The 14404-nt window shown below is 53.5% G+C and overlaps 1 protein-coding gene across 1 annotated transcript; it reads left to right on the forward strand.

The window, feature by feature from the left end:
* Window positions 1-3715: 3715 nt before the first annotated feature.
* SPRY4 (sprouty RTK signaling antagonist 4) lies at window positions 3716-14152 on the forward strand (the record flags this gene model as incomplete). Its single annotated transcript, XM_082836007.1, has 2 exons — window positions 3716-3807; window positions 13206-14152. Exon 2 carries the CDS (start codon window positions 13253-13255, stop codon window positions 14150-14152), a length of 900 nt encoding a protein of 299 aa, XP_082692133.1. The 5' UTR covers window positions 3716-3807; window positions 13206-13252.
* Between the last annotated feature and the right edge of the window lie 252 nt (window positions 14153-14404).

Genomic DNA, 14404 nt, shown 5'->3' on the forward strand with positions numbered 1-14404 from the left:
GGGGCAGGTCATTTACTTGTACTGGGGGGCTTGGTTTCAGTGCTTCCTATTTGATAGAAGGGTGAGAAAGGTCAACTGAATACAGAAATAAATGAGGGTGCTGATGAAGATTATACGTGACACCATGGTGTCACCACTGACTGTAAGCTCTATATGGACAAAAATAGCATCTATCACTGTAAACCCAATACCTGGCACCGTGCCTGATGCATAGGAGGTGTATAATAATGTTTTGTGGAATTAGTAAATAATTAAAACAGAGCCTGTGACTTCTTATCTGAAAAGGAGGGAAGATAAGACCCAGAGCACAGCTTTTTAAAGCTACATGACATATGAAAACAGGCCGAGCACAGGAATGGCACACAGTAAATGCTCCGTAAATGTCTGCCACTGAATTAGAATTCCTGCCTCTCCTCACTCCCACTGCACTCAGCTCCCAGCTTGATAAGAGGGCAAAGCCCAGAACCGAAGCCACTGGACTCCCCTGTACACGATCTGGTAGGGGTGAAGACGGTGATAGGGTGAAACGACTATAATTAGCACGGGCGGGAATGCGGTGCTGTTAGGGTCCGCCTCCAGCAGAAGAGTTATACCTGGGGAAGAGACAGGGCAGCTTTGGAATGAACAAAGTCACAGGAAGTAGGAAAAAAAAAAAAAAAAAATCCAGCACAGGCCTACCAGCCACTCAATCCAAAGAATGAAGGTGGTACCGTTAAACTGTGAAGGCACAAATGCTTTGCATTCCCCACCATCTTTCACTCTGTCCCCTCTCCCCCAACCTCTGGCCCCTGGGCTGCAGACAGGATTAAAACACAAACAACCTGAGGGTGTCGGCCACAGAGATGCCTCCCTACAGGCACCTTCACATCAGCCTTTCCTCATGCAGACGCTTCCCAACCTGTCCCCTCATCCTCCTTCAGGTCACGCCTTCCCAGTCTCCAAGTCTCAACTCATAACCACAGCCCCCTGTCAGAAAGAGACCCCCTGGTGCCCAAATTAAAATCAGGTCCTTCGCAGCTCTCCCCATACCCTCAGATCCTGCGTCCATCTCCCTCCTAGCACTTATCATAGACTCAAATTGCATAGTCTGTCTTCCCCCCAAATTGTGAGCTTCACTAGGGCAGGGAGGGCTGTCTGTCTCTCACCACCAAGGCCTCAGAGTCAGGGCAGGCCCCAGGGCAGAATATATGAATGACTGACTGGATGGATGGATGGATGGATTTCTCATAACAGTTAGCCCCAAACCTCTCCTCTCTTTAGGTTCCAAGGAAGAGTGGAATATGGTCCCCAGTGCCCTCCCAGACACCAAGTCACAGTCTGCTCAGGCATCAGAGACTCCTCCCAGCTCAGGATGGGGGGCCCCTTCATGGAGCCCCACCAGAGCTGGGGTCTCCTCACTTCTCCTTCAGGAAAGCTGAGAACAGACCAGTAATGGAAGGAACACTGTCTCTTGGCTAATTCCTCTAATTAAGGACACAGGACAGCCACCCCCTACCTCATCTTGATTTTCTTCCACAGTTTAGAAAGCATTTCCTTATTCCCATCCTTTTACTTGTTCCAGCAAGGCCCATGAGCAACCACTGGCTGGAAAATCACTGCTCCAACTTTCCTTGTTTAACATGCTTAAGTGACTTGCAAGAAACAAGTTTTTAGGCTTGTGATATGAAGATGGGGTGGTAGCAAAGTAGAAAGATCCGGGTTGCAAAGATCTAGAAAATCAGCACCACCATTTATTAGATCTTTCATTTATCAGGTGCAGGACCCTTGGCCTCAATTTCTACATCTGACAAATAGGAATAATGATATTGAGCTTGGATGCCTGTAAAGGGCATGAACAACTGTAAAATACTCTATTGTCCTAGTAAAGAGTTTTTCTCTTGGCATTAAGTAAGGTCTTGGCCCTGAAAGGAAGACTGAGCTTTCGTAGGGGGAGAGCCTGCTCTGCCCCCAGGAGCTGAGGAAGGAAATCACACTGCAAAGGTGCGTTTGAGTAGCGAGAAGCCATTTTAGCCTGGACTCGGTGACCTTGGGTTCTGGTCTGGGTTTGCAAAATGTCTCTCCCTCTGCCTGTCTCCAGAGCGCCAGCACCAGCCCCAGCCCCAGATCCAGCCCAAGGCCAGACCTCTGGCCTGGGCTGGAAGCCTTTCATCGGCTCCCTTGACAACAGCCAAGCACAGATCTATGGTGGCGTAGGAAGAAAAAACCTGCCTCACAACCTCCCCGTGAAGCGAAAACACCATCAAGACAAACCTTACAGGGGATTCAGACCCTGGCCCAGCTCTTATCCCCGCCTCAAAGCCACCCCCTACCCCGGACTCCCCGGAGGCTACAGCCTCCTTCGTTCCTGGGCGGAGCTGGGCCTGCTGCGAGGGCTCCCCGCCTTCCCGGAGTCAGGCCTAATGGCGGGGGCTTTTCTTTTCACCGCCCAGGGTTGATGCGCTCCCCCCGCCCCCGCCGCCCCATCATTAACTGCAAAGAAAAGATCCCGGCCATTTCCATTTCCTCTGCGGCTCAAGAGCTCTGTTGTTATTTAATCCCATGGCCACCCCGGCAGCATCCTCGGCGCGGACGGCTCCACCCATCCACCTGGCCAATTCTCGGCCGCTCCCGCTTCCCCAGAGGGGCGCAAGTAGGGGTGGCTGGGGAGAGGCGCCTACAGCAGCAAAGGGCTGTGGCCTTCGGAGGACACAGGGTCCTCAGGCCCGCGTCCCGTGAGGGCTGGGAAACGCACGGAGAGGGGAGCACCAGCCAGGGCAGCTGAGGGCGGGCGGACGCCGGAGCACTGCGGACATTACCCTGGAGTGGGGGGGAAGGGGGCGCTGCCAGGCGACAGCCAGGTCTCTAGCTGAGTAGCCAGTATCACCCTGGGGGGTACTAGAGCCGGAAGAGGCCTCGGCCCAGTCGCTGTCCACACCCAAGAAATGGGGGGAGGGGTGGTCTGCGCTTACTCAAGGGAGACTCAGCGTCAGGAACCAGATTCACTCAGCAATCCCCACTCCGCCCTTCTTTGACATGGACGTTTGACATTTTCTTAATTTTTGGTAAACGCAGCTTCAAGACCCCTCGCCCCCCGACGCCCCTAGTCTAGAGAAAGAGAAGGCCCTCAGCAGGGGTCTTCCCGTTCCCCCGCCCTCCCGACTGCCTGCGGCGGGTAGAAATCCCTAGATCTAGGTGTGTCCTCCCCCACCCAGCTCTCAGCCCAGGATCCTGAGGCCGCAGTGCCCCCCCGCCCCCCAGCAACACTGACGGTTCCAGCCCAGGCCCGCAGTGGCGTGAAGGTGGCCTTTACCTCCTCTCGCAGGCTGGGAGGGGGTACAGCCCGCGCAGCTGAGCCAGCTGCAGCAGTCGCCGCCGCCCTCCATTCATAAAGGAAAAAAAAAAAAAAAAGGCAACAACAACCTCCACCCCTCTTTGTAAAAGAACGACGGCCCCTGGAGGAGCGAGAGCCAGCCCCAGCAATCACGGGTTAAGTTCTTTTCCGGCCCCCCATTCATAAAAAAAGGAGCGCGGCGCATGCGCGCGCGGGGTCTCTTGTGCCCACCCATTCATAGAATCGCGAACTGCGCGCGTGCGCACAGGAGCTCCCTTCCCTCCCATTCATAAAAAAGCCATTTTCCCAGGCAGTGGTTGCAACATCGCCGCGGAGGCAGCGAGAGGGGCTGACAGCGCGGTGCTGGCGCTGAGCAGCGCAGGGAGCAGTGCCGGTTCCTCCGGCCGGCGTCTGTGAGGACAGCGGCGTCAGACCCACTCGGGTTCGGGAATTCACACAGAGGTGGAGCAATGCTTGTGACTCTGTGGCTCCTCAAAGTAAGTCCCCGACCGGCTTCGGGATGTGAAGCTGCCCCTCTCTGAGTCGCGACGCGACTCCCCCTCGGGCTGGGGCAAATGGTGCGCTATTTCTAGGCGCGCCTCAGTGTTCCTTCCCTCTCCCTGCGCCTCCTGGAGCCGCTGCGGTGCGCCGCAGCTCCCTGACGCCCTCGGGTGGGCCGGCAAGGCGCCGGGGGTGTTCACAGCTTGGCACCGGCGTTCCCGACCCCCGGGCACTGCCAAGCACAGCTTCCCCACTCTCCACGACTCGGAAGCTCCGTGCGTGTCCCGGGAGTTTGCTTCTGGCCTGGCCTTTTTCCCCCTGCCACCACCGGCCTCGGGCGCTGTAACAGGCGGCTCTAGGCTCCGTCAGGAGCCACCTCTTGGGTCCGGCGGGCGCCCTCGCCCTGGGCGGCTCGCCCACCCCGGGCTCGCTGCCCACGGTGCCAGCTCTGCCGTAGATCTCCCCAGCCCGCCGCAGCGGCCTATGCTCGACGTAGGTTTTTCTTTCCCCTTCGGAGCCGTGAGGGACTGGGTTTTCTTCCCTTCTGCCTCCCCCTCGATGGTCAGAGCGGGGCTGGCCGGGACTGGGCATTTCTGCTCTCTCTCTCTCTCTTTGGCGAGGCGGTTCCTTGCCGTCTGACCTTTGCTCTGCTGCCGCATTTTATGCTGTGCAGCTGCCTTGCAGTTGCCTTTTTCTTCCCCGGCCTCTGCAGGGCCCGAGGCTCCTCGGCCTCCTCGTGCCTCCCTATCTCCGGGCACCGAGCTGTGCCAGGTCCCGGGGCCCCCGGGCCGCGCTGGGGCTGTGGTAGGGGCTGAAGGTGCGTTTCCATAACGCCGGGCGTGTGGGAGCGGGAGGAAGAGGCTGCGTGCGTAGGAGAGATAAGGCTCCCGCTTTCTCTCCTTCCTTCTTGGTGGTACCAGGCTTGACATCACCGAGAAGAGAGAAGGATAGAGACGGTACGTTCTGAAAATTCTGAATCGCCAAGCCTATGGGGGCAATGAAGGGGGGTGAGGGCAAATTTGGTCAGCCAGGACAGCTGGAGCTTGGCTCCATCACTGGGACCAGGGCTTTGCCCAGTTTCCCCTCCATACAGACGATCAAAAAGCATTTAGACAGTAGCTGCTCTTGTGCAAGAAGACGGTTTCTCAATTTTCTTTGATTGGGGGCTGGGGGTTGTGGGCAGAGGAGGCAGGAGAGGCGGAAAGTGGTTGCATGGCTTGATGGGCTGAGCGATGGACGGGAGAAGCGAACTGGGCTGGAGGGGCTGGATGGTGGGCAGAGGGAAGAGCTGCTGGCTGCCTCTTGTACCGGCTGCTGGATGGGTATCCATATTGCCAGGCCTGGATGAGGGCAGAAGGCTGCCTTCTGGCTCATCAAGGCTCAGAGACCACTTCCCCCACCCCAACCCCAGCATGATTCGCGATGAAAGGAAGGTTGTGGGTTCGGTGGGGCGCCCAGACCCAGCGTGAACCCCCTCTTTCCTGCTTCCAAACCAGTGGCATGATTCTCTCCAGTTTGGGGAGGGGTGAGAGCAAGTGCATCTCTGTCTGGTTAGCTGACCAAGGCTCTCCAGTCTCTCTGAGCCTCTTGGGGGATACAAAGCTGGCAGGTGAAGGCCCAGAGCGTTTAGGAAATGTGGGTTTATCAATCTCTTAATAAGCACTGTCTGGCCTGAGGCCCTACCCAATATTGCACTGGTGATTTCACAATGTTTAGCGTTCCCCCGGATCTTCATACTAATGGAGCATAAACATCTGAAAGTTTCAGTTTTTCCCTTAGTGTGTGGGTGTGGGGAGGACTAGGAAAGGGAGGGCAGCCATTGACAATGCCCCCCACACCTACCTCTCTCTCTCTCTTTTCTCTGTCTCCTTCTCTCTCTTTCGGCAGAAGGGTGGGAAAGAAGTTGTAGATGTGTCCAGTGTGAAATCAAATTTTCTGTCTTTCCTAGCCCTTGGGAGGGTCCTCACTTGCCAGAAGGCTCCAGACGAATTCTAATATGAGCAGTGCACATCCTGACCAACTGAGCTGCGTGGCCAATACTGGGTAGGGGGCATTTTGGTGGCAGATTTCTAAAATCTCCTTGATGGACAAATGTTGGTCAGCTTGATGAGGAAGACTTTAAAGATGTCTCTTGGTCATCTTCCTTCGTAGATTCTGAACTCTAGAGTAAGTGCTCTCCTGCTCACTCCCATGACCTTTACCAAATTACTCTCTGAAATGGCAACATCTCCTTAAAGCTTTGGTAGGGTGAAGTGGGCAGAGACTGATCACATGGAATAGTATGATTCCCGGTTAAAGCAGGGCAGAGGCTGGGGGCATTTGGAGCTCACAGATGTCATTTTTGTTTTCATCCTTCCAGAATAGGTGGAGAGATGGGCTCTTTGGAACTCCACCCCCCCACTCTGGTAAACCTGACATTGCCTCTGCCCAGAGGTTTGGCTGACTTGAAAAACAAATGAAGGCAGCCTTTCAGTGCAGAATTTGAAAGTCAGTGATTTTAAAACTAAGGGAGGAAAAAACACCCATTAACACCTCCAGAAATGTCCCTGAGGTGTGTTGCTCTGGGGTTTAATACTTTGGTATCACCAAAGTATAAATCCTTTGTGTGGGATTCTGTTCCAATGTCTAATGCTATTAGTCCCTTCATGTGACATCTTCCGGCCCCCACGAGTATTTTTCTTTCCCCGGTCCGTCCTCTTGGGTAGGGCCCGGGTGATGGTACCGGGAGGCTTATTAGAGAGGAGCCCCTTCTCTTCAGAGAAGAAGGTCAGTGTTCTTAGAAAGTTACGGCTTTCAATGTGGTTCTGCATCCAGAGTTGCCTGTCATCTGAGCCCTACTGAGGTGGAAGTTCCCTTGTGAAGAAAGCCTCCGGATCTAGGGATAGAATAAAAAATTTTGGATTTAGGATGTCGACATGGCAAGAGTGGAGAAGGTTCCATCTCATGGTCAACTTGGATCTGCCTGACAGAAGGGAAAGCAATGACTCATTGGAATATATTTTTACTCTCTCAAAAGAGCCAAAGGAAGAAGGTGATGAAGGGCAACATAACCGAAGACTGTATTACCTCTTCCAGACCAAGGTAGGGGCTGGGTCAAAGCAGATGAGGGGCTAGGAAATGTGCTAAGCTTAGCCCTTAGTCTCCCCATCTGCAGAGTGGGGAGAAGAAACTCCTCCCGAGGGGCCAGGACCAGCTGAGCAGCTAGCAGGTGTGCAGGGCTGGGGCTGTGCCCCTTGTTACTACTGGGTGCCTAGTAAGGAGGGCTTGGTTGTAAGGGAGCCCCTTCCTCCACAGGAGATGTGGGGTGCTGTGTGATGTAAGAGGCGAAGGATGCTTAGCTCTCGAGGGGGCCTGGGGCCACCCTGCAGATCCGGACAGCTGACGAGGCTGGGGATGTATCCGGGACATGTGGCTGGGTTTAAGAGGCTCCACCGTTCAGCTGTGATCACGATTGTTCTTTCCAAGGACAGTCGGTGGAGGAAGCAAGGGCACCGGGGAGGGAGCACAGATGTGCTGGATCTCACGGAGGAGGGAAGGGGCCCTTCTGGGGCAGGTGGCCATTTGCAGAAAAGTGGTTTCCCTTGTCTCTTTCTGGTTGGGGGGAAGGAGGAGTCATTTCCTGCCCCATCCCAGGAGTAAGCTAACGTCTATTATTGTAAGTCCAATTCTTAGTGGACAAATAAAATGATCTTGGTGTCAGTGAGGGGGGGGGGGTCCTCCCCTGGGGTTTAGATTTCTGGTGCCCCATCCCAAACTTTGATGTGGGCCAGTGGTTCCCCAACTGTACCAGTAGTTAACAGACTTCTAGCCCCATTCTTTTCTCACTCTTGACTTCTAATCCCTCTTTAAGGGGATCTGAGCAGACAACAATTCAGAGGGGAATACATCGAAGCCAAAATTTGTAGCCGGTTAGAATAGCCCAGAGCCAAGTACAGCAAGACCTCTCCCACTCACCCTAGCACCGGGGCTTTGGAGCTCAGCTGGTTGTGGAAAAAGAAGAGAAAACGGTTGGGAACTGATAACTGGGGATGGGACAACGTGAGGAAAAGCAGCTGCTTTTGTGATCTCTGACAGGTTATGGCCAGAGGTCAGCTCCTTAGTGCTAGTGGTGGGTGGCAGGGAGGAGCAAGGTTTCTCAGGCAAATCCAGCTGCCTAAATGCTTTATTTGCAGCAGAGATTGTCTCCCTCGGTGGGGTGTAGGGAAGGCAAGTCCCTGGCTTCCCTCCTCCCCCTTCCCCCCCTTTAAAAAGTCTTTTTGAAGCAATAAGTCATTATTTAGTTGGAGCTTAATGAACTAAACTGGAGTGTTGTCCCAAAGAACCCAAGCGAGAGTGGTAGATAGTGGTGGGCGGGCTCTCCTGAAGCCTAGAGACCTTTTTCTCTGAGCTGTTAAAGGCTTGAACAGCCTTCCCTGAAGGCACCTGCTGGGACTGAATGGGGCAGTGCAGAAACTACCCTTTCATTCAGAGCCCCTTGCCATTTGGCATTAGCTGACCTGTAGTTTTCAAAGTACAACTGTCAGGTTTTCCTAATATTTCCCAACTCCTCTCCCTGGGATAAGTCCAGGGGAAGGGGTGGATGGGTGGAACAGACATTTAACATGCCTCTTGATTCTTTCCAGCCAGCCTGCATTGAGCTGTCTGCCGCCTTGATGCTCAGCCCCTCCCCACAGGTACACATGCAATGTCAGGCTCACAGACGAAGCCGCAAATACAGGACAGTGTGCTCTGGGCTTTTCGATAGCCTGCTGATTCAGTATTCTAGGACTCTCTTCTTCTGCCTTCCTTTTACCCTAGCTCCTCCTTCCCTTCCCCACAGACCTGGACCAGGAAGCCGCATCCATGAACGTGCCCTAGGGACCCTTAAGTTCAACTTGATAGGTGGGAGGAGACGGGATTCCCGCCCACTCTAGGCTTTCCTTTTAGGGACTGCTTTGTGGTGAGATCCTACAAATGAGACCCATTCAACCTTAAGAAAACTAAAAATGAAAACTCTTAGAAAAATGGGGGTGTGTGAGGTGACAAAAGGGATGCCAAAGAAAATGGAAGTGAAGATGTCTTGAGCTCTGACCCTTCCTTTAATGACAGATTTCAACCCCCCAGCCTCTGCTTTCCACACTGAAAATTCCCCTAACTGGGGGCCAGTCTGATGTCAGCCCTGTCTGGCTTCATTTCCAGACTGGTTGGGTAAGAACCCGAAGATGGCCCAGTGAGGTTCCCTGAGGGCTGGTGGCAGACCTGGGAGACTGGCGGAGTTCATGGCTATAAGAGAGAAGGGTGCTTCCGTGCCCTTCCATGAATACCCAGGAGTTATTGCAAGTCAGGGTCGCAGGGCTGAAGTTGCAGCCTCTGGAGCCTCTGCTGCCTGGATTCGAATCCTGCCCCGACCACTTGCCTGCTCTATGACCCTTTGTTCTTCCTCTGCAAAATGGGTATTATCCTCCAAGGGGATGGTGAGGATTGAAGGAGAAAATCATTGAGGATTTAGCGCAGAGCTTGACACCAAGAAATGTTTCATAAATGCTTGCTGCTCCCCTAATTTTTTTTTTTTTTTTTTTTGCTGTACGCGGGCTTCTCACTGTTGCTGTCTCTCTCGTTGCGGAGCGCAGGCTCAGCGGCCATGGCTCACGGGCCCAGCCGCTCCGTGGCACGTGGGATCTTCCCGGACTGGGGCACGAACCCATGTCCCCTGCATCGGCAGGCGGACTCTCAACCACTGCGCCACCAGGGAAGCCCTCCCCTGATTATTATTATTAGAAGGTTGGAACTGAGGTAAAAGTTTCCCTTCCTCATGTTAATCCATAAGGCTGCCACCGAAAATTCGATAGAGGTGCGTCTCTGGCTAAGTGGACTGCTGGCTTTGTTTCTCTGTCCACAGTCTCCCAAACAGCCTAAATGAGGCAAAGCCTCCTCTCTCCTATTTGTATTATAAATCTCTTCCTTCCTTGCCGGGGAAGCAGAGTACATATTAAACTGCACTTAAGTTCGGCAGCATTGCTCAGACTGGAGGGTGGGTGTGTCCCAGTGAGTAGGGATCAATCTTCTAAGCCGCGGACTTGGGGGGGGGCGGGGTTTGAGACACCGTCTAGCTGTGTTGAGGGGTTATCAAACAGGCTATCGGGAAGTTGTTTTTCTTGTCAGCCAAATGAATTCCACCCTCCTGCGGAGGGTCCTGGCTAATTGGGAGGTGAGGCCGTGAAGCCTGAGAAGGTTGCAGTGGTACAGCTCTGAGCCCCTGGTGGCCGGAAGGCATCTTCTGTCGGGGTCGTGATAGGGAAGATGCATTTTAGAATATGCCTGCTGGAGCCATCTTGGATGCAGCGTGTCCCAAGAGAGCTGAGTCATCGTGGACTGAGCTCCCACCCCCAGGTCTGGCCCTGAGTGCAGGCCCAGATGTTGACAGCTGCCTCTGGAGAGTGATGGGAGCCTGCTAATGCCAATATCCCCATCGCCTGCAGGCGCTGCGCCCACCCTGGCTTCCTGGTGGGACTTTTCCATGGGACTTTTTCCATGAATCTGCCTTGTGATTCCAGGGCCTATTAAAATCCCCAAGCACTGCCCATGCCTTTTGCTTCCTCCATAGAAAGTGTGCCCGTTCTTATAGAACCCCAGGGATAGAACCAGGGGAAGGAGAGTGGATAAACTGTATAGGGGAGGGAGTACCCACAGCATGGCCTGTCCCAATCCTAGTCCTAAGAGGCAAAAAGCCCAACTACATGGGGCAATACAACCTTCACACCACCACCGACGTTCTGTTGGCAGGACCCTGAGCTTCTGGAATAAGGGAATCGCGTTGTCTTTGTGCTGGTTGGGGGGTTCTGGCTGAGGCACCTCTTGGCTGGCGCCAGAGTCGTCTCCTGTGCCTCTGTCAGCATTTTCCATTCTTCTGCCTAGTCACACCTTTTCCTCCAGGCAAAGGTCTGGGACCCGTGGCTCCTAACCTTCTCTTGACCCCAAACCCACTTATTCTAGAAGCAAGGCTTTGGATTGCCTGCAAAGAATAAAGTGGGCTGAGGTAGCATCCCCTGAAGTTCTGCCCCATGGCCAACTTGATCCTTGGAAAAACTCCTCTCTCTGAATGCTTAACTAACATCCCCCCCCATCCAGCCCTGACCCCGGGATCCCCAAAGGAGGCTGCCTTGGCAGATGACTTTTCTTGGTGGCAGACCTACCAGACACTTAAGTCTAACTCTGCCACGGGAAAGTCTCTTCTTTGAAGACGATGCTCTCCTGACATGTGGAGGGAACACAGAGGCAGGAGGCAGGCTCTAGGCAGACATCCTCTGAGTTGGGAGAAACTGTGCACAGAAATCCCTCTCAAGTAGATAGGACTGTGGGAGCAAAGCCCTTGTTCATGAGCCCATAGTTCATGGCTTTGCGAAGGGGAAGTATCAGTTGACTGAGCAATGAACCTTGCAGGAAAGACTTAATGCTTTTTTCCTTGCAGTATACAGATGAGAACCTTGTGGGTAAGCTCCCTTTCATCCACTTCATGAACTTCGCATCTAGACCTAGCTCTTTATTTCAGACAGGCTGGAAATCATCTAAAGAGGCCCTTCCCCAATTTAACCATTTCTGATCAAACTGTTGTTTCCAAGCAAGGGACGTATAATACAGAGTTGCCCTGAATGCCTTTTTTTTCTCTCTTCATTCTTTACTATAGAGACATTGATAAGTATGAACATGTCACTCGGGGCAGGTGTCATTCTCCTGTGATTGGAATACTGGGATGACCAGCTGTGTGTCCCAAGTCTGGAGGGATACAGGGTTAGAACTGGAAGTGGAAACCTATCCACATCCCCTTCTTAAGCATCACCTTTGAGGCAAGGTGAACCTAATAACGGAGGTACAGGGTCAGCTCTCCAAGTCAGAACATCATTAGCGTCTTGAAAAAGCATTTACCAAAACCCCATCCCGTAGCACGTTAATCCAATGGTCTCCCCCCCACCCCCACCCCCCACCCCGCCAAAGGTGGTTATCTTTCCCTTTTATCCGAACCCTGGCTATCTGTTGTGTCCCCCACTCCCAAGCCCCGGTGGAATCTTCCCAGAGTCTAATCTTTCTCTGGGATTCCAAATCGTGCCCCCTTGGGCAGGGGTCTTGGCCTCTGTTGCTATTTCTTTAAATTGATCTCCAGCCGAATTCTGAATGTAAAGGTCAGCAGGCGAGGAAATGGCACTTTAATAGAAAACAATGTGCACTTTCTAAATTTGAACCAAGCCGTTTCCGCTCTTTGATTTAAGTGACTTCCTGGGGTTCCGTGTCAGGCACTGCAGTTGAATCTCTGGCCGGATTCCAACTTAAAATTGCACTCTCTCGGTGAAATTAGAAACTGATCCAGGGTTGGCTTAGCTATTCTAGTAAATAGCATTTAGGCTGAATGTTCAGCTCAGCACTTGGCAATGGGTGATGTGAGTGCCCCTTGGGAGGATTTCCCATCCAAGTTGTCAGAGGTGCACCTACCCAGGCGTTATTAGCCACTAGACGTTGCTGCTCTCAGAAGTAGTGGTAATAAGTTAATATCCTGGATGTGCAGGCATCAGATACAGCTCTTCCTTCTCTTGTGATTATCTGAAATAAAGGCTTTTGTTTATCCAGCTGATAAACTACATGGGAGCATACAGGGACCGTCTGTCATGGTCCCCACATCCTCAGCACGCAGCACATCGCTTGGTACTTAATACTCGTGCTTATTAGTGCTCAGGAAATCTAAACTGTTGCTCTCTGGGATGGTGATAAGTTAGAGTATGTGCTGTGTGTCAGGCAAAATGCTAGGTCCTATATATGCATTTTCTCATTTAGTCCTCACAAGAACCCATTTTACAGATGAAAATACTAAGGCATAGAGGTTCAAGAACCTCATTCACAGTAACGCTGCTGGGCAGAGGTGAGAATTTGAACTTGGATCTGATTCCAGAGCCTGTGTTTATAACTGCTAAGCTGTTATCTGTCTTAAATCAGGAGCATGTTTCATGGGGGTTATAAGAATGAACTCGGACGGCACAGCTTTGAGCCCTAGTTCTGCTACTGATGGTTTTGTGTGACTGTGGACAAGTTACTTTGAACATTAGTTTCCTGTAACTAGAAAAGGGATAATAATAGTAGTTACATTTTAGGTTTATTGTGAAGAGTCAATGACGTAATAAATATGGTGCTTAGAAGAGTCCCTGGCACATAGTAAGTACTAAATAAGTTATTTCTGCCACTTACTATTGTTGTTGTTGCTGTCATTATTAATCATCTAAGCCATAATGCTGGAGAGTCCACCAGAGGAATTCCAGTTCCCATTTCATTTGGGCTCCCAAGGACCTGACGGGGGTGGGGGTGGTGGGGGGTGTTAACAGGCCACATACTGATGTCTGGAATCCATTCTCTCTTCCGCCCCCGACTCCAGGGCCCCTAGAAGCCTGCTTCTCTACACAGCCCAGGACCTCTGGCCCCATGGAGCCCCCGATCCCACAGAGCGTCCCCTTGACTCCCAGCTCAGTCATGGTCCAGCCCCTTCTGGATAGCCGTATGGCCCACGGCCGGCTCCAGCACCCCCTCACCATTCTCCCCATCGACCAGATGAAGACCAGCCACGTGGAGAACGACTACATCGACAATCCTGGCCTGGCACCCCCCACCGGCCCCAAGCGGACCCGGGGTGCAGCCCCAGAGCTGGCCCTGACACCCGCCCGCTGTGACCAGGACATCACCCACCACTGGATCTCCTTCAGTGGGCGCCCCAGCTCTGTGAGCAGCAGCAGCAGTACGTCCTCTGACCAGCGCCTCTTAGACCACATGGCCCCCCCGCCCGTGGCTGACCAGGCCTCCCCGAGGGCCGTGCGCATCCAGCCCAAGGCCATCCACTGCAAGCCACTGGACCTCAAGGGCCCGGCCGTCCCCCCAGAGCTGGACAAGCACTTCTTGCTGTGCGAGGCCTGCGGGAAGTGTAAGTGCAAGGAGTGCGCGTCCCCCCGGACGTTGCCGTCCTGCTGGGTCTGCAACCAGGAGTGCCTGTGCTCCGCCCAGACGCTGGTCAACTATAGCACCTGCATGTGCCTGGTGCAGGGCGTCTTCTACCACTGCACCAACGAGGACGATGAGGGCTCCTGCGCCGACCACCCCTGCTCCTGCTCGCGCTCAAACTGCTGCGCCCGCTGGTCCTTCATGGGCGCCCTCTCCCTGGTGCTGCCCTGCCTGCTCTGCTACCTGCCCGCCACCGGCTGCGTGAAGCTGGCCCAGCGCGGCTATGACCGCCTGCGCCGCCCCGGATGCCGCTGCAAGCACACGAACAGCGTCATCTGCAAGGCAGCCGCCGGGGACGCCAAGGCCAGCAGACCCGACAAGCCTTTCTGACACCTGGGGTCAAGTCCCGGCGCTTCCCCCTGGAAACTTGGTTCCCTTCTCACACCTGAGAGGGGGCCGCCACAGCGAGGCCAGAGGTTTTAGCATCCTCAGGCTAACCCTGCCAGTCTGCCCACTCCCTACCCCCAGCTTCTGAAGAAACAGAGACCACAATCGCCCATCCTTCTCTTCCCCAAAAGGATGAAGAAGCACTTTGGGTTTTTTTTGTTTGTTTGTTTTTTTCAGGGTCCTGGAACTTGTGTG

Source organism: Leucopleurus acutus (assembly GCF_964270905.1).
Source record: "Leucopleurus acutus genome assembly, chromosome: 3".
In the NCBI taxonomy this organism is placed as follows: Eukaryota; Metazoa; Chordata; class Mammalia; order Artiodactyla; family Delphinidae; genus Leucopleurus; species Leucopleurus acutus.